Source organism: Phaethon lepturus, unplaced genomic scaffold, assembly GCF_000687285.1.
Source record: "Phaethon lepturus isolate BGI_N335 unplaced genomic scaffold, ASM68728v1 scaffold158, whole genome shotgun sequence".
In the NCBI taxonomy this organism is placed as follows: Eukaryota; Metazoa; Chordata; class Aves; order Phaethontiformes; family Phaethontidae; genus Phaethon; species Phaethon lepturus.
The window spans coordinates 62,397-87,135 of record NW_010559494.1 but is presented as its reverse complement, the minus strand read 5'-3'; the positions used below and the strand labels follow the sequence as shown (position 1 = coordinate 87,135).

Sequence of the window (24,739 nt, the reverse complement as noted above, 5' to 3'; positions counted from 1 at the left end):
ATTAGTTCCTTGGGTGTTGTATTGCCCACATCTTGTAGCGGTGAAATCATCTGGTCCCTGTATGGCAGACAGTACAGTTTTACTCAGATACTTCTACACAGCATGTGTATCCCAGTAACCACAGTTGGCACAATGAAACTGTGGCCTTGTTGTGAGCTGGAACATGATATGAGCGCTGCCTGGAGAAAGGTGGCCGTGGAGAAGACCAGAGATGTATTGAGGGCTTACAGAGACAGTCTCCAGTGCAGCCCAAACACAGGGTGGTGACCAGAAAGCTCTGTAAGGCATATAAGTTTCTCATCGCAGGTCAATATATGAAGAGGAGCTACAGCCCTCTCTCCAAACCTTTGCATCAGTTCGTAGTATGGGCTTGCTGTCCTGTGTAGTATCCTTACCAAGACTACTGTGATATTTTTCCATCTCTTGCCATGTATACAGATATATCCAGTCCGCACATGCATTCCTTCCCGAATTGTGTCCACACCTCTGATTCATTTCACCCTGCCTTCCCTTCCTCAAGTCCATACGAAATGGAGCCACTAAAACAAGTAGACCTATTCTGCCTGCCTTCCCAAGGGAGACACTCTCACACAAGTCATTAGGAAAGGTATCTCTCTAACAGAGGACAGTCTGGTCTGTAGCATCAAAGGACATCGCTTGACTGATGACGTGGGGTCTTGTTGTGCTCTTTTCTAGATACCGAGGGAAGACATACAGGGCGACTGTTAAGATTGTGCGAACGTCAGATCAGGTAGCGGATTTCTGCAGAAGAGTCTGTGCAAAGTTGGAGTGCTGCCCCAACTTGTTCAGTCCTGTGCTGGTGGCTGAAGTCTGCCCAGAGAACTGCTCCATTCATACTAAAACCAAGTACAGTGAGTATTGGCCAAAATACTTCTTGTTGCTAGCTGGGAATCAGCGCAGTAGGAGACTGTGCATGAGGTAGTGATGAAGAACAGGAGTTGTCTAATGCATTAATATTGAGTAGGATTCATCTCATCTAACTAAGAGCAGTTATTTAATCCTGATCAGGCCACCACTGGCTCTCTTAGTATTCTGTACAGAGAAATAGGCATCGCCAGAAAACTGTCCGTCTCACTCCATCCTAATATAGCTGTTTGAAAGTCATTACTTTTTGAAGTCTTGACTTTTCTTAATATGTAAAGTTAATATAAGGAGCACATAAAAGGAAGCTGCACTGGCCAGCTGAGATTTAAACTGCTACATCTGAGACAGCTTTGTTAGGTGAGATGAATCCTGTCCTACTCAGTGAAGAGTTTCCGGCATATGCACCAGTACAGGCCAGTATCACGATGTGCTGGAAGGAGTTTGTGAGCATTGACTCTTTCTGCTCAGGGTGTTTAATATTTAAACATGTTCCTACCTATTCAGGAAGGCTGAAGTTAGGCATGTGTTCAACACTTTTTGTTGTCAATGTTACTGGTATTATCGGCTCTTAGACAGGTCAAGAGGGTGGAAGTGAGTGCTGTCCTTCTTCCACAAAGGTTCCAAAAAATGAATATGATTGATTTAAACCAGTTAACTTCTGTTTGGCACCAGAGTAGAAGGAGAAATGGGCTTAGGGAGGTATTCAGATCACTGAATATGGGGTTCTGTAGAAGCTGAACACAGGCACCTAATGTGACATCAAAGGACTCTCACATCCTTAATTTCAACTTGGGCCACGAAGTAGTCGAAGGTAATAAAAACCCGTTCCTTCATGCATTGAACAAACATACATAATTCAGGATAGCTGGCCCTCTCCACTCTCTGCTGAAAACATTAGCAACTGAAAGTGTATCCAAGACTGTTAACTTGTGCAGAAGGACATGGGATCAAACCTGAAACATGCTGGCCTCTCTCCCTCCAAATCACTGCTTGGCTTAGTGGAAGCTTTGCCTAGGTACACATTGTAGGGTTAAATTCTGAACCCCTCACTCATCACCGATAAACATGTATACATAAGAGATGTAACACTCTGTGCTAGTCCAAGATGACATCTTATAATTACACTGGACATTTTTTCCAAATCAATGGATTTTAAAGTTTCTTGTAAAAGTGCATTTAGAGTGCAGCACTGAATCAGTAGCAAGAAGCAAGCCAAAGTTTCCTTCTCTTGGTGGTTAAAGTTTTTAATGGGTATTTTGCTTCATTTCTCCAGCTTATTATTATGGGAAGAGGAAAAAAATCATTAAGCCACCAATTGGGGAAAATAACAACATGAAAAGTGGACATGTCAAGCCAGCCAGACGCAGAAAAAGACGGAAATCAATCTTTGTGCAGAAGAAAAGGAGGTCGTCAGCTGTCGATTTGAATGCCGCAGGCTCTGCAGAGGTATGTGTTGCACTGGGATAAATCAGCAAAAGCTCCTTGGTGCCTTTTTGTCCCCCCATCTGCATCTTCCTTTTGAGGGATTTCTCAGCAAACCTCAACACTTCCATTTTCCGTTTTGAATCCGTCCTTGCTGTTCTGTTCTTCTAGGGTCAGACTGGTTTTTTGGGATACTTTGGGGACTTTTACCCTGGTCCATTCTAGAGTTAACAAATAGAGTTTTTGCTCCCACTTTCATAATGCTCACTAGCTAACATGCTATCTAATATTGTATCTTTGTTTTCTTTTGCTTCCTTACAAGCCTGTAGGCTGGCAAATGAGCCTGTTAGATGCTTTGCACAGCATCTAGCAGTGTGAAGGAGGTCTGTGATCCATGTCTAAGATCTCCAAGTACTATAATAAAAAATAATAACTCACGGGCCATTGTGGTTTCAAGGGCTTTTGTTTTTTCATTAACCATTTGTAATATTTTCGGTTCACAACATCAAGCAACAGAAGTTCTAGAAGATTTGGAATACAAGTAAATGGTTTTTGTCCCAAATACATGGCATTTGAGGCCTCAGTTTTTGCTAGTGTGCTGTGTGATGCTACAGGATTCCAGCTTCAGCAATGGTTTGTGTCCAGATATAATCTGGAGCAGACTTAGTTCTGAGTGGGCCGTTCCCAGGTGTTTTTCCCATGATAGTAATGACAAAGTTCACGTGTGGTTTCCTTTCCTCAGCTGAGTGCCAGTGACTGCTGCTTTGTGCAATGTGAAATAAAACTGATTTGCTTACACAGCCTCTACTTCAGCTGGAAGGGGATATTTTTGTCAGCTTTCAGTTGACTGCTTGCATCTTCATGACTTGATCCTCATTTAGGTGTAGTTCTGCTTCATTTCCTTAGATTATATGTGCTTCAAAGGAATTTAAACTTACGTTAAGCCTAAATCAGCCATTAGCCAAGTTTTTCAGCCTTTCAGCCAATATAACTAACTTTGTCTAAAATTGTTCTTTCACTTAAGACCTAAGCATATGGCTTGGATGCATGCTTACACTTTGACCAGAGCTAGGCTGTCAAAGCCATTTGGGCCACTTACGGATATATAAAGTTCAAAATACACAGTTTGTATCAGCTGGTGTGTGCTTGTAAGCTGTCTGTGACAAAAATAACAAGAATCTGGTATAATATCCTTTAAATGGAAATTTATGCTTCACTTTCGGCAGTTAGGTGTTGGGCTGAAAGCAGGGCAAGCCGGGTGAAATCCTCTGTCCTGACTTTTACAGAAATGCCAGCTAAGAAATTAAGTACAAGTATGCACTTGTACAACTAGATATTTTTAAAAGGCAGGAAATTTCCTTCCTTTCAATACCAGTCACACCCATGACAATTTGAAGCGAGGTGAAGGTTTAAATTCAAGCTTCTTTCTGATTTTATTTCATCTCAGGCAACCTGAGTTTCATTTTATCCTTTTAGTGTTTTCTGTTTCCCCTTCTCATGCACATCTGCAGAGCCACACGGTTTGAGCTGCAAGCCCAACAGAGGAACATTTCGTGCCAGATGAGTTATTGCCAGCGACCTTTTGTAAGAAACAGAAAAAGGATTTGTCCACTGTGTATTTTTTTCTTCTACATTTTGTAACAAATCTAAATTGAGGGCTAATCTACTTAGCACTGTAATGAAAATGAGATAATTCAGTTAAAATAAATGTTACTGTGGACCGGCATGGGCACAGGGATGCAGTTTGACCCAGTGCCTTTCGATTTACTGATGTATTAATCTCTAAGCCTGGATTCTGTTTCTCTGATGGTCCCCGTGCAGGAGAGCGAAGATGACGAGCCGGACGCGATGGAGGACGAGACGGGAAGCGAAGAAACCAGCTCAGAGCTCCGGGATGACCAGACAGATACCTCCTCTGCTGAGGTCCCCTCCGCCAGGCCCCGGCGAGCGGTCACCTTGCGGAGCAGCGCCGAGTCAGACAGACCTCCTCCCACAGAGAGAGCCCGACGGAGCCGCAGACCGCAGCCCCTCTCCTACGGTGAGGTGGAGAAGTGCACACAAGTCAAGGAAGTGAGTATGCCCATAGGCTTTCACTCCCAATTAACAGCAATATTCTCCTAAATTAACCTTCAGTGACAATCTTTGGTCATTTGAGGAGGGCATCTCTGCCCTGATTCTCCACACAAGGTAGTTTTCTTTATGAGAGCTTTTGGGTTTTTTGTAGGAAATTAAACAAGAAGAGGAAGAGAAGCTCGTTCTGGACAGTAATCCGTTGGAGTGGACCGTGACTGATGTCGTGAGGTTTATTAAACTGACCGACTGTGCACCGCTTGCCAAAATATTTCAGGAGCAGGTAGAGATCTTCATGTAACTCTTCTCTTCGTGTCTGTGGTGCTTATTCACATCACAGAAAAAAGGAGCAGCACGTACCACCTTGCTAGCTGTGTCCTGAGCTTTGACAAAGAGATTATGATCAGACTTTAGATCCTCTCAGACCAAGCTATAGCACAAATTTTGGCAAGGCATGAAAACCCTTGGAAACTTGAGTCATAGCCTTGCCAGGTGCTCAGAGAGACCAGAAACACCCCAGCTGGAGTGCTTTTGAAAAGCAGGAGGTTTAGACCTTTCTTGTTCATGACGAGGGCCACAGCACCATTCTGGTGTCACACAAGCACCTCAGTGTACCACCAGATCGTGTTTTTTTGGTACCTAGCAAGCTGCCTCTCCTGGTTACATGGGTTACATGCTTTAGAAATACTGGCCTGGGAAGTAGAAAACTGCTGCTTGAACCCAAAACTGGCTGCCTGAATTTTGGCACCAACACCTAGATGCTCCAGGTATGTAGACACCTACATCCTATCTTTACCCCTCTGGAGATCTGTCAGTCAGGCCCTTGGATGACCTAATTTTAGGAGATGCCAAGCATCTCCCCATAAAGCACATAGATTTGCAGGAACAGAAGCCAATGCTCTTCATCTCAAGTCAGTGTGAATGTGTAAAATTTATATAGAAACAGCCATTCCTTGGCTAATGAGGAACAGCCACTGCTGAAAGTAAAGGGCAGTGCTAAGAAGTCATAGTTGGAAAGAAACAAGTGTGGTTAATTAGGTCATAGCCGATGGCAGTCAGTGGTATGGCCAAGTGCACATTGAACTATCTCTGATTCTTCACCATGAATAATTCTGTACTCGCGTACAGCTGCTTTCACTGGGAGAAGTTGAAGTGCAAGTCTAGAGCAAGGCTGAAACACTCCAAGATGCTGTAGTCGCTGTGTCACAGCATGCTCCGACCATTTGTTAATCAGCCTGGAATAATGCCAGGGCTTGAAAGCCAACTCCGTCTCTCCTTTGCCAAAGAGTTTTATAGGACTTTAATGAAACACAGATGACTGGAACTTTTCCTTGTGATTTGCAAGGAAGCTTTGGTGCAGTGGGCCATGCCATCAAGCTTCAGTGGATGAAGAACCTGAGCCATGGACAGTCCTGATCAAAGCAGTGCTTAAGGTGTCCAAATCCTCCTTGTGTTTAATGCTACCTAATCAGGGCCATCCTGGGGAGTTTATGTTGCCTGTGAGTTACAGTGCTTTTTCTGTACTAAGACTCTGATCCTCCCTGAGGGGTAAAAAGCAGTTTTGTAGCCTGCTCGTCTGCTTCTCAGTGCATTAAAGAATGAAGAGGACTTGAGTTTTTAATTAAGAGGATGATCATAAAGCCAACGGAAATGCCTAATAAAATGGCTTTTGTCTGGGGTGCTAGTTCATGGAGTTTGGTGCATAAATATGCCTGAGGGAAGAATGTGGCTTCCTGAGGTCCCGTCCAGCCTACACCATTCTGTGTAGGAGATTAGAGATTGCAAGGGCTCCATGTAGTCCAGACCCCTCTGTCCTGGTTGTTCAGCAGCTGAAGTGGAACAAGGCAGGTCCTGAGTGCACCAGGGGACACAGCATGGAGCAAGGCAGACATAAACCTTTGCTGAGCAAATCATGGGCCAATACAGGTGGGCAATACAGGGTCTGATTTAGCAGTGGGACCAGTATCAGTTTCTCCATTCAGCTCCCTCCTGTGTCTCCTGGTGAACTCTCTGCAGCCCCTCCCTTGCCTCAGTTCCTCAGTTATAAAATGGCACTAATCAGATGTCCATGGACCCTGCAGAGTTTCTGTAGAAGGTGATCCAGCATTTCAGCAGCTGGAAGGCTTTTCCCAAATGGGGCAAGGTGAGAGCCTATGAAGACACACTAGATAACTTCTGAAAAAGCATGAGGTATCCCAGAGAAAGGAGATGGGCAGCATCAAAGCGGGAGAAAAGGGCAGAGGACAAAACCGCCTTTAATTTTTGGGGTAAACTTCCCTTCTTGCTTCCTCAGATTTGGTTATGCTTTCTGCCCTCCAGAGTCCACAAACAAAACCATTTTCCCTGTCTTTTTCTTCTCCAGGACATTGATGGCCAAGCCCTTCTGTTGCTGACACTGCCCACGGTGCAAGAATGCATGGAGCTGAAGCTTGGTCCAGCCATCAAACTGTGTCACCAGATTGAGCGAGTAAAAGTTGCTTTCTATGCACAATATGCCAACTGACTGCACTTCTCCATTTCCTTCTGTTCTCCTTCTTGTTCCCTCTCTTTTTTAACATTTCAACTTGTTCAAGGGTTTTTTCCCCCTGTCTGATTTCTTTTCCAAGAACACGTGGAATTGGAAGCACTGGGAATTAATCTGTAGGGAAGAAAAAAGAACAAAACCAGGAAACTAGCAACAAATTGAACTAATTTTTCTGTACTTGTAAAGCACATGAAAAGACTGCTGGCATCTCTCCTCCTGAGCCTCGCCAACCCGTTACGCTGTGGTGCAAGGCCAGCATGGATCAGCTGGTTTGTCGTTCGTTAAAACAAAGCTTCCGATGGCAGATGCATTCCCAAGAAGAAGGGTTGGACATTTCTGGATGATGATGGTTTGTCAAGGTCAATGTCTGGACATGAACATTTCTTTTAGCCAACTCTGACACACTTCTTTCATATTGAAATGTAAGTGATAATTTGTAGCATTACCTGGGGTTTACTGCAAATTTGATCTTAGTGATCAATGGGCTTTTTTTCTCCCACCTCTCCAATCTTACAAAAGGAAAAAGTGTTACACCAGTCATACACTACTTGTTATTCCTGAGTGATTGTTAAAAGAGGACTCAACCCACGGAATCTGTATGGTATCGGACAAAGCTGCAGCAAACTGACGGGTGCAACACGACCGAGTGCACAGTGATGTGTCCTGAGCCATGCTGGCTGTGCACAATAAGCTGAATGTCTCTGTGATGGGATCTGTACGATACTGCATTCTTGTAAAGGAACGTGCATGAAAGCTTTCATAGTCAAGTCCATCCTCCCTGACTTTGAGCCCCATGGGGTGAAAAAAAAGGTTATTCAGATTTAATGATGAGACTGTTGAGTGAATGCTGGTTTCATTTGCACCTTCATGAATCTGGTTGCTAGCTGGGAATAAAAATGTTTTCATGCTGCATATGCCATAGTGTTTTAGACCAGCTGAGGATCTGGCCCAACACAGTCTATGTAAAGATTGTCCCCGTGCCACCCTGGCTAGTGAATCTGGGGTCTTGCTTTAAGCCAAGCAGGGTAAGCACCAGAGTGGGTGAAGAAATGGGACACCTTGGGTTTGCCTCAGTTGCATTTATAGGAGAATTATTTCCCATTCACTTTGCAGGGGTATATGATCCCCATTGTGTTGAGCCCGAATTTGCTGTAACTTAGAGAGGTTGGTGGCATCACATTGCTGTAAAATTCTCCCAAAACCAAGAATCAAACTGGGACCAAGTCTGAGTTTTGCTCTGACTTTAAGGTGCAAGTGAATCCCTCCTGCAAACAGTGAATTAGGTGGTCTGTGCTGTGATTTAGCCTCATTTCATTGGAAACCACTGACTTCGGCAGACTTTTGTTCTCAAACCATAAACAGGCCCCTGTTCCTTGGCCTTGGGGAGCTCAGCCTGGAAATTGTACACAGCTCTGTTACGGTGCTGTGATGCCAAAGCCCACTCAGTGAAGACCTCTTCAAAAAGAAATGCCATTTCTAGCCCTAAATCTGAAGGCAGTACTTCTGGCCAGATGACACCCACCTCAAGCACTTACCATATGGTGACAGCAAACTTGGATCAGATAATCCTGCTGACCACCATGTGCTCAGAAAAACCTGCTGACCATCACCAGGCTATAGCTGCTGCTTTCTCCTTCATCAGTTTCCTCCTTAAATTCTTTGGATTGAAGAAGGAAAGCCTCAGAAATAAATATTCTGGACTACATCCGAATCTGCCCTAGAGCAATTGTTACGCAACAAGTATTGACTCTGTTTGCCATGCATCACTGGGGACTTTCTAGTCTGTCTTTCAGTGAGTTTCCTGATTTGCCACTGAGGAATGTGATGGGTGCAACTGCTGCAGGCTGGGTCAGATCCTGCCAACTCCTGAGACTTCATCAAAAAAATTTGTTACACGGGAAATCAGAAGGACTGGATCTGTTTTCAGCTGTTGTCTTGTACTGAAGTTCTTGTTGTTCAAGTTTAATCAGCTGAAGGGAGGAAAAGTAGACACCTCTCCATCAAATGGTTTTCTTTTGTTTCTCAAAAATCCTAGAATAGGGTTCTGTAGTGATGCAGACATCAAAAAACTGTGTGTTAGACTGGATGTGGACTGTATCCGTGCAACTGGTTTGCTAACTGCTTTGGATCCCTCTTAGAGTCACCTAAAAATGTTGCTCCTTGTTTAGTCTCTGAAGACAAAAGGATTGTGCCCAGCCAAATGAGAGCACAGCTGAGAAAAACAAGGAGAAAAACAAGCTCCTCACTTCAGCCCAGTCCCTCTGATGGCTGGTGTAACATCTGTCAGCTGGAGATAGCTCCCAAAAGACTGCTGTCAGGAGAACTGGTGTAGGAGGACATTTCAAGGAAGCAAAGCAGAACAGCTGTTTGCTAAACGGCATCCTGACACTCATCCTTTGCATACCATGTCCACCTTCTTCTGAGCATCCTTTGCTGCTCTGATGTTCTTGGAGTTTCTGGCCACTGGGATTTGTCAGAGACATTTAATGCTTCCTGGAACATGTTGCAAAAATGTCATTGCTTTCTCCATTACCCTTGTAACTGTAGATATTCCTATGGCAGCTAACTACTCATGGAGGCACAGTCAGGGAGCAGCCAGCCACAGACTCTAAGAGCAATGAGCTCTCATGTTGGCCAAGCAGGGGATGGGTGAAGCATTAAGCCCAGCACACGGGAGTCTTTACTGATTGTTCAGGGAAGTTAAGTCATATTTAAAATTCACCTATTAAACAAAACAAAACAAAAAAAAGTTTAATTTTAGCTTGCACTGGCTCTTTTATTTCCTCAGGTTTCTGTCTCGTCACCATTTGTCTTTCAATTTATTGTTTTTTAGTGTTGTCTAATTTATCACTCTCTGTCCTTTGAGAGAAGATGATAACCTGAAATCTTTATTCTAAAATTACCTTGGGTGGTAAAGGCTTTCTTTTAGTCTGCAGGTTGGGAAGAAATAGGGGGTTGGGCTACTGTTGTCTGCTGCACTGATTGCCTTCCAGAAAGGCTGGAGCTGAACCTCTGAGACAATTTCTTAAGCAAGTGGAAAATGTAATGTGCGTAGTTTAATTGGACAGTATGCTTGGGTTGTCACTTACAGCTTAAGCAGATATCAGAAGGAGCTACTTACTCTTGCCTGGACTTCGTTTCAATTCTGGAACATTAGCAAGGCTTTGGAGTAATGTACTTCAAAGGCTATGTTGGAAACCGACTCTTATTAGAGTAAAACATCACTTTACGTTGCTAAGTGGAAGTATAAGCCACTGGAGTTTCTTTTTGGTCTCAGTTCTGAGTCAAATTTAGAGGTGGTGCAACTTCACAAATAAAAAGATGACTGGTGAAGCCACATCTTCTCCCCACCCTGTTCTGAATTTGGCACCCAGGTCTGAAGTTTATTGTGTTATGAGCTACAAAACACCACCACTATGGAGTGCTGAACTCATGATTATCCAAGGCCATTTCCAAGGGCTGAGGAGCAACCCTGCTGTTGCTTTTGGGCTGTTGGATGCTGAACTTCAGCACATTCACACAGACCGCTTTGCTCCAAGAATGGTGTGCAGGCAGCTGTTGTTGGCCTCTCTTCAAGCATAGAACCAAGGATGGGCATTTCTGGATCAAAAGTAGGGGTCTGAAGAGTGCGTGGTACCTGCCCATCTTCATCTGCACTGGCTGCTTTTGAGCTTGCAACTCAGTCAGGTTGAACAGATCCATGGGCAAGTCCCTGCTCCCTTCCCAGCCCCCTCAGCACTTACCTTGACAGCATCAGTCAATTCCCAGTCTGCAGGCCCAAAACACCAGTGTCTGAAATTGGATTAAAGCATTAACTTGGGGGAAATGTCCATGATTCCCTGCTGGTTGTCCTGCCTTCCTCCTGCTGTCATGGATGCTCCTCTCCCACCTTGAAGAAAAATGCTCTCTTTGGTTTCAAAGCTCTTAGTCCCTTTCCAGCTTGAAACCACAGCTCCCATCACACTCCTGTTTTTTTTTAATCGATGCCAGGATGACCAAAACCTGGCTTTTTCTACTTCTCAGAGGCATGATGGCCTCTCAGCTCTGAGAAGGATTTCAGGGTCTCCAGCTCCACTGTGTTAAACATACGCAATAGCTCTTGGTGGTTTGGTCTTGCAGGGTGCAGAAAACCTCCTAGAAATGCTGTGTGCCCCCAGTAACTGCTGAAATTGGGGCAAATGGTTGCATACCCTGTCCTTAGTGAAGCCACTAGCAGATGCATGCCCCAGCTGAGATGGCCAGACCCACACTGACAGAAGTATTTGAATGTCTGCTAGGAACTACAGTTTCTCAGTAAGGTAGACACCTAAACCCCATTAATATTTCACTCTGGATAAACAGCTAATGCCTTAAACTGGAAAATCACCATTCCTTGGCTTTATCCTTCAACATTTTGCCATCCTCAGTTGTGTGGTGTGGAGCAAACACCACCTCAGCTCTTTGAAGGTCAACCAGACACTGTTGGTCAGCCATAGTCAATATTGGGTCACCTGAGAAGCCTGCCTTGGTCTTTTCAGGGCACAAAATTGAATTTGGCAGAGCTGCAGTGCCATCTCAGTGTTTTAGAGGCTCGATACCATCAGGACACTTCAAATACTTTTTGCTTTTCTGGTGCAGCATGTCTGGAAAATGAAGAACTCATACTGTTCCTCCCATTTCCAAATTCAAGTGCCAAAAGAGAAGAACATGCTGCAACTGAACACCGTTAAAACCAGCTTTATTACATGTGGATAAATATAGTCTCAAGGGCTCCATTTTGGTGCTAAAATATGTCATGCTGTATTTTCCACTGCTTGGGATTACAAATCCGATTCCATACTCCAAGAAATATTTTCTGTAATCAGCAATGTCTTAAGCATTACAATTCTTTTTTTTTTCATGTGGCTGTAGATTTTTTAACTTGGAGACACTCAACAAATAAACCACCCCTCCCTCCCCAAATCATTGTGAGTTTTGAAGTTTTATACAGTATATTTATGTAAAAACTCTCTCAAAAAGTGGGTGCATGTATACTTTTTCCTCGGTAATACTCTTTCTCACATCAGCTGACCCACAAATCTCAGGATTTGATCCAGAAGTAACTGAGGTTAGTGGAAGGGCCCTCACAGATCTGTGGGCTGTGGGACCAGGTCTTCACCAAATTCTTTCACTTAGAAGTCAAAAAGTGTGCAGTTAATTAATAAAAAAATTTAAATCCCTCCTTCTCCTAGCAAGCAGAAATCCAGCTGAAATCTGCCAGACTTAGCGAGAGGGCTCATGTCCTTAGGTGCTCATGAACTCTAAAAAAAGGAGCAGAAGCATTTAATATTCTCATTTATTCTTTGTACAATATCCAGCAAAATGTGAAAATTATCTTAATGGCTGCATTTAGAATATGAGCCAGTCATCAACGATGAGAGTTTTACAGCCCAGTAGTTCTTTAAATGTCAGGCATCCTGCAGAAGAGTGGTTTTGCAATGGTTTGGTGCCAGGCACTGGAATTCTCCTGCAGAAGCAGACACGTGAGCTGTACAAAAACAACATGGGTCATACTTTTAAATACTCGTGGCCTTTCTTTTGTTTTAGTCTTTCATGTGAATTCTTGAAAAAGGTCTCATCTTCTCATGATTTTAAAACTCTAGCCTCTCTGATGGCCCATGGCACAGGCTACCAACAAAATACATCTTTATCCATTGTCACACTATATATGAGCATGGGGGCATTTTCTTGACAAGCAATTAGGTCAGGTGAGACAAGGAGATCTTGCTTCAGCACCTTGTTGAAGGAGTCATCAGTGCAGCCTGGAGGGCAGATGCTCCCAACAGCTCCCTGTGGAGAGACAGATGTTTCCAGTGATGCTGTTGCTGGATAGGTCACATAGTCCAAGTAGGCTAATGCTGCAGATCAGTTGACGTGTGGCTACCTACTCACAGGTATTCCAGGCCTTCCTGTCTGTCAAGGATGTGGGAGAGGGAAAAGAGGGTTTCAGGGGAGGAGAGAGGTTGGAGTTCTGGGCTTTAGATATCTTTGTGAAGAGGGACATCTCACAACAGGGAATCATAGAATCTATCAGAATCATTTAGGTTGGAAAAGAGCTTTAAGACCCTTGAGTCCAACTATAAACCAAACACTGCCAAGTCCACCACTAAACTGTGTCCCTAAATGCCAGCTATGGTCCGTGAGCATCATTCCTGAAGGCTTGTTTGAGTCTTGTTCATAGCAAAGATGCTTTGAGTCCTAGCAAGGCCAGGTGAGAGGAAGGAAAGAAGGTGGCAATGCACTCGGAGCTGCAATGCTGGCAGGCCCATATTTTGTTTCCCTGCTGGAGATGGAGGGCTTTGGCTCAGGTGGCTCTAGGCTCCTTGGCTGGACAGTGGGGAAAAAACAGTTTTTCTTCCTTGCACCCAATTCCTGTGTGTCTTCTGGGCTTGGGGAGTGAAGAACCTCCTCTTGCACCTTTCAGACCTCCTTAGGAAGTGTCTTAGGGGCTAAAACTTGAACTCTGTCCCATAGAAATAGGTGTCATTGCCCTGAGTTCAGGTTGTGGGTCTACAGAACACTCTGCTCTGTGTTACAATGTGACAGGGTGAAAATGATCATTCCAAAGTCACCCCACCTGCTTGTTGCTGCCCCAGGGCCGTGAAACAATTATGGACATTTTATCCGCTTATAAATGTACTCATTAAATTTTGCAATCCCTGTGCCGGCAAACCTGGTCAGGATGTGCTGACACGTGCAGTTATTCCATCAGCCTTCACCTTCAGGGACCTGCTTGCTAGAAAACACTCACCTGGGGAATGGTATCATGGCACTTCCATGTACACAGGCAGGGATGTCAAGTCCAGCCACGCGTTTGCCACAGTATGGTCCAACAGAGGTGAAAGTCTCAAGAGCAGGCTTTGGAGGGTCTTCATTACAGACTCTTTGAAGAGTCTTCTCATGTGCGGTGGTAGGACAAGGCAAGCATTTAAACCCTCCCGTCTCTTATGGAACAACAGAAATTAGCTCCACAACCAGCAGTTATGGTCCATTCGTGGTGATGCACGTTGTAAACCTTTGAATTGTTTTGCATTCCAGTTTATACTGAAGATTTGTTTCCAACTTTGTGTATATAATCCCTTTGATGTATTACAAATATATATGTATGTATATATATGTATATATGTGTGTGTGTATATGTATGTGTATATATATACATATAAATCAATCAATGCTGGTGTTTTTACTTTTTAAAGTTCACAGGGCAAAGGGCATGATAAGATTCTATTCTGTATATATGTTTTCATGTAAATAAGTGAAAATCTATATTCAGAGTTATATTTTAATTTTTATTCAAAATGAAATAAATTCCCTTTTTACTTGAAACAGTTGTAAGCCACATTGTTAATAAAGTAACAGTAAATCATATCTCTCTCCATGGTAGTTTTTTGTTTGGCTGGGTAGTGAGGGTTGTGTTTTGATGTATTTGGTTTATCCCTGAGGAGATGAGAGAGAAAGCCATCTGCTTGGCTTCACTGCTAATACCAGTTTATATCCATCTTGGGTGATCTCATGCATCTTCAGGACAGGCCAGTCTGGATTTGTCCCTTGTGGTGTTAGACACTTACAGAGGCATCTCTGGAGACTCCCTTTTTGTCTCTAGAGGGAAGCACCCGCAATGAGATTTAGGTTGGCCAAGTTGAATCACCCTAGGGAACTGCTTTTCTTCAGTGCCTTTGGAGGACATCTAGAAAAAGAGAACTCTTTGTTTAGGTTAATACTAAGAGAGAGTGAACCTGAGCCCATAGCCAGTCTACATGGATGGGCATAGATAGACATCAGCTGTGGCTGCATCCCTGAGCACCATGCACACACAGTGGTGTGACTTCCAGGCAGTGCAGACTCCTGGCCAAGCAGAGGTGTGCCTCCACCTCTCTGTGCTCTGCATGCTCTACAGCCCAGCCCTAATGAATGTGCCCCAGCTGCCTGGACTACACTTCTGCCCACCCTGAGCCTCCAAACCTCCAGGGAGGTGCAACACAGCTTCCCTGGCTCAACCATCCATAGATGCCAAGCTGCAGCCTCAGTTTGTAGGACGTGGGTTTATGTGCCTGCAAATTCTTCCCAGGAGCAGTATGGCAGGACGTGAATCAAGAAATCAAGAGCATCTGAGGACCTCCTAGGGGAGTGACAGGGAGGGGGGAAGACAGGAGTGAAGGTAATGCAATGAGCAACAGACAAGGAGGGGTGTAGTGAGAGAGGAGCTGGCAGTGGCAGGACAAGAATTACAGCAGGGCCACAGCACATGGAGCACAAACACAGTAAACAAAACTTCCCAAGCTGCGCAGCAGCCATTGAACATGGGGGGAGACCTCGGAGTGGCATCCTGAGTCCTGCCCAGAAAATCTGTTATTTCTTGGGTTAGCTTTACTACCATTGGTCTCATCACCCATCTCCCCCGCCCCAGTGAAAGTGAGGTAGTGCGCGCTCCGAGAGAGCAGTATTGCAACTCTTGTTGCGTGCATGGGAGAAAGTGAGCACAGAGCCTACAGAATTAGCTAACAAGAACTCTGATGACCCTCATTTTGCTTTTGCTCTATCGAGCCCATTCAGACGTCCCTTGTGGATACAGCAAAAGGGGAGAAACAAAATTGCTCCTTCTGTGGTCCACCATTTCTCTTAGTTCATCAAGTCTGGCTGTTCTTTAGCAAGCAAAAATACAAACATAGGCAATCAAGTGGGTTGAGGATGATTTACAAAAGAATCAAACCACTGGGAAGATTTTTTTTTACGATGGTGACAAAGTCTTGGGATGGAAATCCTTCTGTGTTACTCAGTATGACACTGTCATCACATCCCATGCTTTGGGAAGGACAAAAGTGCTGATGGTCAGAGAATTGACCTGTTCAAACAGCCTTAAAAGTAAAAACACCAATTGATAGTGTGTTGGCATATGTCTTGCTAGACCACAGAAGTCACTGAAAGGTGATGTAGGGAATGGGAAGGATTTACACACGGAAATAATTCTGAACTAAGTCTGATGGTGACATAAAACTAAAAGAGCAAAAGCTTGAATGTTTTATGATATTCTTCAGAATCCAGAGGTGAAAATAAATCCATGTATCTCCCTGCAGCTTATTACATAGTCATTTAAAAGTAATGCAAAGGTCAGACACTGGTTTTTAGATTTCTTCTGCAGCTCAGGGAAGACATGCTCAGAGCTCTGCAGAGAGCTCATTTTTGAAGAATGTAATGCAAAGTGATTTTAGTAAAACGCTGGCAAGATACTCCAACAGAGTTCCTTGAAATTAATGACAAACACATGAAACATAGTTGCCATATATAATTTCCTCAGGGAAAAAAGATCTGCTAGCCTTGCTTCTGAAATCACAGGCTAAGATTTTGAAGTCACCTCCATTTTTAGTGTTGCAGTTTTTCATGCGCAATTACTTTGGGAAAGGTTTCTACATACTTCACCTGATATATGGACACAATCAAGCAGTCATGTAAGCAGCAGTATGAACACCAACATGTAGTCAACTACTCCATAAAAAAAACCCCTACAAAAATAAAGGTGGATTTTCAGGTCTCTGAGGAAACACTGTCTTTCTTTTCTACATACAGAATGAACAAAAAAAGTAGGTAGTTGTATTTCATTCCTAGGGTTTTTAGACATACTTTTGAGACAAATAATTATTGTTATAAATAACCATGTTGTTGCTGTTACTGGTACTTTTGGTAGCATTGTTATTGCTTTTTTAATTTCAAGATTCATGCCTTTCAGTGAAATTTAATGATTCTCGAAGTCCCTCTACTGTTACAATATTTACTTAAGAATAATATACCTATTGCTATAGTGTCTGTACTCAATTACCATAAGTTGATTTTATAACTGCCTCTCAGCCGAAGTTGTAATTACACTGTCTTCTCTAATAAGTCATAAAATCTTAAAACCAGAGAAAAATAGTGCTGCAGGACACCTTAAGGTGTCAGCTTGACTGTTTCCCCTCTACAAGGCAGGACCAATTAGACAAATCTTATTCCTATTTGGCATTTGTTTAACCTGACCTTTGGATGGGCGTCAAAATAAGACCTCCAGCAACAAGCGATTCCCCAGCACTTGTACAGCATATAAAAAGAGGTTATGGCATTTGGATGATGAAGCATAGTCCCAAGCAAATCCACTGAGCTGATGTTGCCACAGAATGGCCATTTCGTTTTGAAAAGCTCAATATGACTAGTGATTAATGTAGCAATTAATAAAAGTAAAAGCAGAAAATTCACAGTTAAGATGGATTAGATTTCAAGTAAGCAACTGTGGTAATAATTTCCATAATGAGACCTTAGTTGGGGAGGTAGAGCATGTGATCTGGAGATTACAGCAGACGATGGTACTACAGTCAACTTCCCTGCAATAGCTAATGCTGCCATCATTGCGCTCATGTCTCTTGGTAAGTCATGTCTGGAAATAAAGCTTCGTTATGCGGAACTCCCAGTTTGTGGTCGGGCAACTCTCAGCCATACTGGCTGAAGCAGAAGGTCAGATCCAGAGCTGCAAGGCTGAACAGTAGGGTTTGCCTAGCCATGTCTAAAGGTGAGTTGAGCAAGAGCTGTTAGCCATAAAGAGGAGTAGATGGCCTTCATTGGCACGCAAGCTCAAATACTTCTGAATCAGCTGGGCACTCTCCCATGCCATTTTAGGTAATGCAATACCTATAATGGACATGGGATGGGAATGCCTGAACGTGCATTCCTTCCAGGCATGATAATACAGTCTCCTTTAGTGGACAACTCCCACTAGCTAGATAGAGACCTAGGAAGAGCCCTTAGCTCCTGGAAGAGCTGTTAGCTCTTGATAATCCTGCTCTGTGTGGGTTTTCCAAGGTGATGGCTCTCTGGAACCTACTTGTTCCCAGGAGAAGAAGACATCAACCACTTTCCTGACTCAGTCTGGGACTAACAGCAATCTTTTATTCTCTGACCCAAACAGAGCTTTTTTTGTTAACACCTGTAAACCTAAAAAAATCTCCGTAAGAATCAACACAAGTTTTTCATGTAAATGCGGAGTCTGCACACAGCAAAAGGGAGCAACTACTGTTGGTGTGTGCTTAGTCTGAGGTTTGCTGCTGCTATTTCAGATGTGACCTGTGCCCATGTGTTGGAGAGCCCACACTATCTTTCCATGTGTATCTGCTGGATGTATAGAAGGAACAACTTGTCTCTGTAAACCTCCCTCACACGTGTGCAGAACACTCAGGACATATTCCCTGCCAAGGCAATTTGTAGTCTCTCATGAGACATAGCAAAAGGTGAGGACCTTTTCAAGGGCAGAAAATGTTATTTTCACTTTCATGGTCTTGTCCCTGAGACCTGGAGACTTTGTAGCAGTCGGGAATCTTGTTCCCACTGGTTTAAGGTGAGATCACACATTTTAAGAGTGTGCTGAGGGAGATCATCACATCAAAATGCATTAATTACTCTGAAGTTCACTTTTGTTCATAGTTGGAAGGACCCTCAAATATCCAGAACATAAATCTTTAAGCTTGGGTTTGCACAGGAAGCCTGCAAGCTCTGCTGAGCTCCTGGCTGTATGGTTGAACTTAATTGCATTTACCATTTTAGTAGTATTCTACTTTACTAAATTCCTAGGAATTTACCTCGCCAAGGAGGGATTGGGCACAGCAGGTCCCCAACTGCAATAGCTCAATGCCCTGCTTCTGCGTGCCAGACCTGTGGCATCTCATTTTCATGCTCTGTTACAAAGATACTAAGAGCCAAGTACAAAAGGAGAGAAGAGCTGGGAACCTGCTCACCCACCTGAGGACTGCTCTTCCTCTAGTATAAATGCCTCAAAGGACCTATGTCAGGCTGAATTAAAGCTCTAAAGTACCATCTCGTTGGGGGAAGATCCCTCATTTTGTTCTGTGCTTGTCTGGCATCTACAACTCCTGGTGCCTTTGGAGCTTGACTTCATTTTTAGCCCATGTTATTACAAGTAATAAAGTAACGAGAGTATCTTCCACCAAGACCTTGGAATAAATTTGTACACTTCTTTCTAGTGGTAAAGTCCTGTTGTCCTTTCTCAGCACATTAACCACTGAGGCAGACCAGAATGTTCCTGCACGTCACACAGCATGGCAGTGCAAAATCAGGAATCCTTTTCCCCGTTCTCCCTACTCAAGGGTCTCCAATGCATCTCAAAAGCCAATTGAAAACCTTCCCTCTCCTTCAGTTGGCTGGGAACACTGTGTCCCTAAGAGGGCAGCTGAGGTGGTGCCTTGGTCAAGGCATTTCTGGGAGAAATCTGAATTTCTGTAACTGGACACTAGCTGTGGGAGGGCAAGGCCCATAAGAAAGGAACTGGTCCAGGCCCAAAGATTTTTTGGCAATGAGGTGGGTGGAGGAAAAGACTGTGTCCACAGATCTCAAAGAGGGTCTTCACCAAGAGGTGGTCATTCATGCAGGAATGACCAAAATTTGGGATGCATGTGATGGAGGGGCCTAGTCCGTATCTAGTGAAGATAGTCTTTCCTTTGACTGTAAAAAAAGCTGGAGCCAGCCAGGATGCTGAGTGCTTGATGGATGGGCAACAGGATGGGAAGGAGAAGAGATGGAAAGTGGAGAAGAGGCTGGAAATTTAGCTGCAGACTGCTGAATGATGCACCAAATGTTAGGGGATATTGTTTTCTGCCATGATTCCTCTGAAACTCAATACAACGTGTTCAGAAATGTGTTTTAAGGTTTTATTTCTGTTCTGGGAATGGAGCTGCTATTGCACAGGCATTTTGAAGTTGCTTTTTGGAGGCTTTTTCTTTCCCTCTTTTTTTTTTTCTTTTTAATTCCTTTAATAAGAAGCAGTTTTCTGTTTCCATTTACAATTGTTAAGCTGCAGTGTCTATGTTCGTGCGTGTGTCTCTGTGTGTGAGAGTCTCCAGTCCATTGTGAAACACAAACCAGAATATCAAGTCTTTGCATTTCCTTAGATTGTGTTTTATCTGATATTGAATTAAGTAAAGGGCTTAATGTTCAAAGTGGTGTTTGGGGAATTACTTGCACAAATTCTGTTATTGCTGTTAATGGGATTTGTGCAGATTGCTTTGAAGATGAATCCCTTAATGTGGAATAGGAAAAGACATTCTAAATTGTAACTTATTTCAGACAAATCTATCTTTAATTTTTACTGATAGAGCATTAGATACATGAGACAAAGAAACATTTGAGGCATTTTTTTATATATTAGTATTATTGACAGGCACATGAAGACAGGTTTGATTCAGATAATCCAGTGGATGCTTTGCTGAATTTTTAGAAGTGGAAAGAAAGGGACTTTAAATTTTGAAATAATGATGAAATCTGGTGACATTTCAGAGAATACAGAGATGGAAAGTAATGGTCATAAAATATTTCCTAGACACTATCTTACACTGCAGACTCAATACTAATGGAAATCTTAGTTTGCAACGTGGACATCTCAACCTGCAGCTCCGTAGTACCTCCCTTAGTTATTGCGCTAAGTGATGACCACCCTGGTTTTAAGATGTGACTAGGAACACAAAAGAGCAGGCAAAGGGAAGTCTGGCTGATAGGACTTCAGAGAAGAAGGCTTGAGGATCCAGCATCATGCATTTTCTTGAGAAATCTCATCCTTCTGACTCTAGTCAAGAGTCAGATCAGGCTTGTCTTACATGAGCTGAGAACAGGCAAGTCCGGGCCAATCAAGCAACCTGCAGGCTGAGGCTTGCAGCCATGAAGGACACTTCAGAAGGGCAGCACTAAGATAAGCATTACTTAATTTTCAGGTGCCTTGGGCAGAGAGCATCTCACCTGACTCCAGCCAAGGCTGGAGCTAGTGATCATCCCAGGGCATCCAAGACACAAACGGAATGGCAAACCCAGGGAAAAGTCACATCCTCTTGGAGCAGCAGCTAGAAGTGTCACATAGTGGTAGACACCTATGTATAGAGGCAACCGGTTCAAGTCCCACCTGGATATATGCTTGTACAGCTCCACTGACTCTACCAGATGCAATCATAGACACCAACATGCTTGCAGACACCCACATGTAGGTTTCCATTAGCCTTAGTGGGACAATGAAGGTCCACACCTCTTTTGTTGCTTCTGTCTCTGGAGGAATGCATGGGGTGATAACCACACTGGTCCCTGAGATTGATGAGCAGTTTGATGCTAGCTTTCTCACTGCTGAGCTTGCAGGGAAGATTTGTGGGCTGTTTCCTCCTCAGATCCTTGCAACCCCTATCTTTTATCCTCTGATCTGGATGATAAAGTTGACAGAAGCTATATAAATTATAGTCTTTGGAATATTAATTGCCTGTTTCTAGAAGATTAATTACAGAATATCTCTTACATTCACAGATGAATGAATTGGTGAGACACGCAGTATTATTCAACAATATCTCTTCCTGAGTTACCCAGTCTGTTCTGGATGTAAACAGGGTGATAGTTTCTAAGCATAGAGATGTGAAGAACTTATAGGAGAGAAAGAGTTAGTATGAACTTTTCTGCTTTATCTACTTGTCATAACTGCCTATGTATAGGCTCATGGTCCATAGTAAACACAGAGCAATTCAACGCACTTAACCCACAAGCCCAGGTTACACTGTCACCTTAGTGTTACCACTCTTTCTGCTTCAGTGAGTGGTCCCATCCTCTCCCTGTGTCATTTCTGCTTTCTCGTTTGTGTTGGCATCAGTATTTTGGCAGTTGGGAAATTTGGCTGGCTAAAGACTAACCCACATTAACCATCTTATCTCTCAGCTGGCTCATTTTCTCAATCTATCTATCTACCTGGATGCAGGAGCTCTTCCATCAGTATTTTGGGATGGGTAGGAACAAGCATTTGGGAGGGAAAGGAGGAAAGAATCATCTTTTTCAGTTGCACATGGATTTACACTGAATTTAGGTACAGGAGCTGCCATAGTCATAGAGACGCTTCCTCATGCGTCATACAGAGCTAGAGAAATGCTGTGTCTTACAGAGGTCACCTTGCACTCAAGTGTCCATAAGCCGAGCTAAGCACCCCAAGACCAAACTCAGAATATCTCCATCCTACATATACTATTTCACAGCATATTTGAAAGCAATACCTCAAAAACATGCAGAAGTAATGTAAAGAAACCACGTGGACTGATGCACTGAGAAGCTGAGCTAATGCATTTGCGTGCAGAGCCATACAAAGATGTTTCTGAGACCTAAATGAGTAACTCTGTGGTTGATCAGGTTGGTTTAGATCTCTCTAATCTGAGGCATTTGGGTGACATGCCCATGTGTCCTCTATGAAAGCTGACCAGTCTTTCTTTGCTGACCTCACTTCAGTTTTGTCACGTTATCCACATTTTAAGTTGAATAAAAGCTTTACATACTGTATTTTTGCTCCATTAAAATACTGTCTATAATTTTTAAATGCCATTTCCCTCTCCCCCGTCCCCAAAAACCTGGGAAGGTTCCTCAGCACAGCTCTGTAACCATCCAGTCACAAAAGTACATAGTTAAATTTGAGCACCACTTAGTTCTGAACTCTGAAGTTTTGGAAGGAGTTTTGAGGTGCTTTCTGCAGAGTGGTGGGAAATGCCTTTGGATGTATCTGATATTACCAACTGTGTTAAAAAACTCTTTTATTAGTGGCTGCTGTTTCTGGTGATACATGTGTTTTACAAATGTTTCCAAAATTACCACTTGAAATATACCCATTCTTACTGTGTTCTGAATTTTCAAAACCTTGAGATGTTGTTGTCTTTGCTAGTTAATGCTTTACCTCCTCAGCCCCCTCGTAGGCTTCTCATTTCCTCCCACTGTGGTGTATCAACATACCTTAATTTTAGCTTTTCAGGCATATGCGCCACAAAGATACTTGGGACCAACTCTTAAAAGTAGCATTTTGTCTTCCAGCCCACACCTAAGATGTTGAAGTCTCCCATGTTAATGCCATCCTCAGGGATATTTTTTCCTTTAACAAGAGCTTCTGCCCACATGCAAATCCAGACATGGCAATACACCACAGTCACAGCACCACCTCCAGAGAACTTGTCCTACCATCCAGTCCAAAAGGACCTCAGTTCAAGTTGGTTCTCTGCCAGTCATGCTACATCATGTTAACTCTTACCCTTATATCCTAAGCATGTTACTCTGTCTTCTCTATTCAGTTAATTCTTGGAGAGCTGTTAACTTCTCTGCCTACACCACAGATTTATGCCTGGGGTCTGTTGCTCTTTTTTACCCATATGGTTCCTTAGAATCCTTATGTTAAGCTCAACAATTTGTTTTCTTAGTTCATGTCCATATGATCAAGGTTCACAGGCGGACCTGTCCTAGTTCTCCAGCAGGAGCTGCACAGAGAGCTGCTGTTTCAGGGGAATGCCCAATGAACCTCAGAAGCCTTGCTGCGAGGTGAGGTTCTTCTCCCAGAGTAACACATTGCTCTGTCACTGATAAACAGCTTGAAGGACAGAGCCACATCCCAGACACGTACCTGGGAGCTCCGCCTGCAAAAGACCGGGTGGACTTAGGCTTGACAGTAAGATCTGTGGGGTTTTTTAGTATAGTTCACAAATTAAATTATTAGTTCACAAAATAAATTATGAATATATTTCACCCATTCCTTCCCTTACCATCAATTTTCTTTCTTTGACACTCACCATCATCCTTTCCCTATGGCATGCCTTAATCTGTTACTGCGCCCTGATTTCCCTGTTCTTTCTTATGTCAAAAATCAAGAACAACTATTTACACATTTGCATACACAGAAAAAGCACCTTACGAGTTTTCAGAAGAAAGCACTCAGCTGTATTCAGGCATCTTTAAAAAACTGGCCCCAAGGCAGTAACTATTTACAGCAAGCAAAGGCAGGTACTTTGCTAAATAAAATGATTCCCTGATAACATCATTCCCGAGGTAGAGAGGGAGGAGAGCAGGGACAGGATAAGAGACTTTAATTGTCTCCCTTTTCCAGCAGGAAGCAAACAGAAGGAATAATTGTTAATCGCTGTTGCTAATTGCCGCCTCCCCCATCTGCAAAGCTTTCATTAGGAACTAATGGAAACTTAGAAGAGCCTGAATGGGTATATTGCTCTCTGGCTCCACAACTTTTTTCCTCTATAGCAGAAAGGGGGTAACTTTCCCACTGACATATTTTATACGGATGCTCAGAGCCTCTAGCCCTGCCACGTGCTCTCAGCCATGCCAGAGGAACACACTACTGTAAAGAGTTTAATGGCTTCCCAAATGTGATGAGCGTTTTGCTATTATTTTGTCTCTTATCTGCCCTGCTTATCTCAGGAGAGGGACACTTGTCTTCTAGGAGTGCACACTGCATGATTTTCTTCGATGAAAAGTCTTTTGGCATCAGCCCTAGAGCATGACTTAAGAAATGTGTCTCAAGGCCCATTTCTGCTACGGGTGGCCTAGAAAGACCCTGCCCTCAGGGGGTCTTCTGCTTTGTCAGGTTACCTGGGGATCTGCAGGAAGCCTGTGCACCTTGCACAGTGGAGAGTGAAAGTGGTTGCTTTTGTTATTCCCCACAGAAGACACTTGCTCAGATGAATCTCAGGACTGTAGAGAACTGGAGGGTGATGGCCAGTGGGCAGAACCCACCATAACAGGTGCTTCAGAACACCCGTTGCTGTTGTTCTGTCCCCACAATAGCAGGTCCTTGTATAACTAAATCGAAGGTCACTTCATCTGGAGCTGTATTAACTCTGAGGCTTAAAAAGAGAACTGACAAATCCACTTCTAATTCCCACCATTAATTATTGTGGCAAAATATTCACAAGCGTCTCTCTGTTGACAAGTTTTGCATCTCCTTTTATCAAGCCTTTTACCTCATCCAGCCTTATTAACTCATTCTTATTTTAATCAAATCTGGAG

The 24,739-nt window shown here is 43.4% G+C and overlaps 1 protein-coding gene across 1 annotated transcript in view; it reads left to right on the top strand.

Annotated features, from left to right (window-relative positions):
• SFMBT2 (Scm-like with four mbt domains 2) overlaps positions 1–6,880 on the top strand; it is a gene marked incomplete at its 5' end in the record, with an annotated part of 35,181 nt that extends 28,301 nt beyond the window's left edge. Inside the window, 5 exons of the mRNA XM_010293359.1 lie at positions 697–872; positions 2,159–2,331; positions 4,129–4,377; positions 4,532–4,660; positions 6,740–6,880. Of these exons, the coding sequence (XP_010291661.1) occupies positions 697–872; positions 2,159–2,331; positions 4,129–4,377; positions 4,532–4,660; positions 6,740–6,880 (868 nt within the window). The remainder of the gene's footprint in view (positions 1–696; positions 873–2,158; positions 2,332–4,128; positions 4,378–4,531; positions 4,661–6,739) is intronic.
• Positions 6,881–24,739: the final 17,859 nt, after the last annotated feature.